Raw genomic sequence first — 2,595 nt, 5'->3', positions numbered from 1 at the left:
ACAAGGGATTTCGCTGCGGTTTGCGGTTTAGTCGCAGTCATATTAGCCACAAACTTCCATAAGACAAATGCTTCTAAGCCAACTACTGATACTTTATTGTATTCTATTTCCAATCACTTGTGGTTAAGCAAAAATTGTATTGTTAAGGAAATTTATGGACACTAAGAAGGATACCACATGCTATTCGAATTTACCGTATGAGTATATAAAGGAACCACAATGGAATGTGCGCGTGGAGTCAACATTATAGGATCGACATATGCAATACATTAACAATAACAAAAAGGACGAATACTGTTGGATTGGTCATAATTCCAAGATTTAAATGTCAAAAATAAAATTAAATATTAAATATTACTGCGGATATATTTAATAAAAATAAAGTACTTTTAAGCTAGAGTAATACTAAGATATATAAACTTTAAAAGAAACTAAATTTATAGAACAAAATTCTCATAGACAAGTCATGACATCCAGTTCAGAATCTTCAGATGTCAAAACAAATACTTCAAAACAGGGTATTAAATGGAAACCTACTTTTATTGTTTCTAAAACAAGTGACAAACCCAATAATTCAAAGCGACCAAAAAACCAGAACACCGAAAATGTTCACTCTGAAAAGCCAATAATTGATGCCAACACTAAAACCTTGATATCCAAAAACAAGGATACCAGCGTTAAGGACGTTACAACTGAAGTTGATAAGGAAAAATTTTATCTTAGCGAATGCGATTCCAGCAGTTCATCTGAAACTAAAACTCGAGAGGAAACAAAAATTTTGAGTAATATTTAGTTGTTAATAAAATATAAAAAAAAATTTTCTATAAGTAAATTATGCATTAGTTATGATATTTTAATAATTTTATTTACTTTTTCACATAATATAGACTTTTTTGACTTGATAGATAGAAAAAGTGATGAAAAAATTGATACTACACAAAAGGAACTCACACCTAAAAACAATAATGATAGTACTAACTTGAAAAGAGAAAATAGTATAATTCAAAAAAATAAAAAGGAATCATCCCAATCACTCAATAAGAAACCAACAGAAAATGATTCACAAAGCTCTCAATGTTCAACAAATCTACTAAATACCATACCTTCTCAAGATGAGTTCACATCCATTTCTGGTTTAGACAGAATATTTCTTAGTTGTAATTCGTTGTCTTCTCTTGATCCTCAAAATGAATTTACATCCAAACAGAATTCAGACAGAATATTTTTTAATTGTGATTCATCATCTTTCCTTGATCCATGTGAACACACGAATACTGAAATATCACTTTATTCTACACAAAATGTGGAACCAAAAACTTCCGCTTCAAAAGATTCATCAGCTTTCTCTAATCCATGTGAACATACAACTACTGGAAAATCATTTCATTCTACACAAAATGTGAAAGCAAAAGCTTCCACTTCAAAAGATTCTTTAACTTTCTTTGACAGATGTAAATATACAAATTCTAAAAAATCACTTTATTCTACACAAAATATGGGCACAAAAGCTTCCACATCAAAGGATTCATCATCTTATCTTGATCCATGTACACATACGAGTACTAAAAAATCACTTTATTCTACACAAAATATATGTGCAAAAGCTTCCACATCAAAGGATTCGTCATCTTATCCTGATCCATGCACACATACGAGTACTAAAAGATCACTTTGTTGTACACAAAATGTGGAAGCAAAAGCTTTCACTTCTAAGGATTCATCAGCTTTTTTTGATCCATGTGAACATACTAGTACTGAAAAATCTATTTATTCGATACAAAATATGGGAGCAAAAACTTCCACATCAAAAGATTCCTTTCACAGTGCCATGGGTATACCTTTTTTTGACAACAATAATGTTAACAAAGATAATGTAGGATTAGAAGAAATGTGTCTCAAAAATAAACGAAAGGAAGAAGATGTACGAAACACACATGGCAACAAAATCCCAGTCAAAATAACAGTATATGATACCGATGAAAATAATATGTCTTCAGATTTAATAGAAATAACACGAACACATTCATTTAGAAACTCGAATCAAATTAATTTTACTGATACATTTCCGCTGAGTATGTGTGACTTCTGTTGCTTGGATCATGTCGAGATAACAAAGGAGATAATAAATGATTCTGGTGAAATAAATAAATGTAAATTTTGTATTAAGACTCCATTTTCCCAAAGCCAAGAACAGGTTACAGCTATGGTAGAAATCATATCAGATCCTCCAAACGAATTCAGTTGTGATAGTTTGTACTCATCTGACCATCCCATTCTATTAAATGTTGAAGACGATAATAATACGATAGAAATAAATAGTTCTTCAATTCCGATATTAGTGGGATATCATCAGACAAATTATAGCTCAATATCTCAAGAGGAATGTCCTTTACATAATACTTATGCAAATAATGATCAATCACAATGTTCAGCTGAACATGAAAATATTCTCCACAAAACGTATAGATGGATCAATAATAATGTTACAGAGAGAGATATTTTAGCATTTGTGCTCGGTGCAGGATTATTTCTTTGCCTTGTTATAATTGTTATGATAATTTAAAGACTTAAGAAGTGCAATAAAGTCAAGTGAAA

At 30.6% G+C, this 2,595-nt stretch overlaps 1 protein-coding gene across 1 annotated transcript; it reads left to right on the top strand.

Moving 5' to 3' along the window:
- Positions 1 to 412: 412 nt before the first annotated feature.
- LOC119686243 (stress protein DDR48-like) lies at positions 413 to 2,589 on the top strand. The gene is made up of 2 exons (XM_038100767.1): positions 413 to 782; positions 888 to 2,589. The coding sequence occupies exons 1-2, from the start codon at positions 467 to 469 to the stop codon at positions 2,561 to 2,563; spliced, it is 1,992 nt and encodes a 663-aa protein (XP_037956695.1). The 5' UTR covers positions 413 to 466; the 3' UTR covers positions 2,564 to 2,589.
- Positions 2,590 to 2,595: the final 6 nt, after the last annotated feature.

This window comes from Teleopsis dalmanni, chromosome 2 (genome assembly GCF_002237135.1).
Source record: "Teleopsis dalmanni isolate 2A chromosome 2, ASM223713v2, whole genome shotgun sequence".
Lineage (NCBI taxonomy): Eukaryota > Metazoa > Arthropoda > Insecta > Diptera > Diopsidae > Teleopsis > Teleopsis dalmanni.
The sequence above is the reverse complement of the archived record's forward strand: the minus strand, read 5'-3'. Positions and strand labels throughout refer to the sequence as shown.

Coding starts and splice junctions, on each gene's coding strand:
- LOC119686243 (XM_038100767.1), top strand. CDS start 467: ATGACATCCAGTTCAGAATCTTCAGATGTCAAAACAAATACTTCAAAA. Junction 783..887: donor AGAGGAAACAAAAATTTTGA/GTAATATTTAGT, acceptor CACATAATATAG/ACTTTTTTGACTTGATAGAT.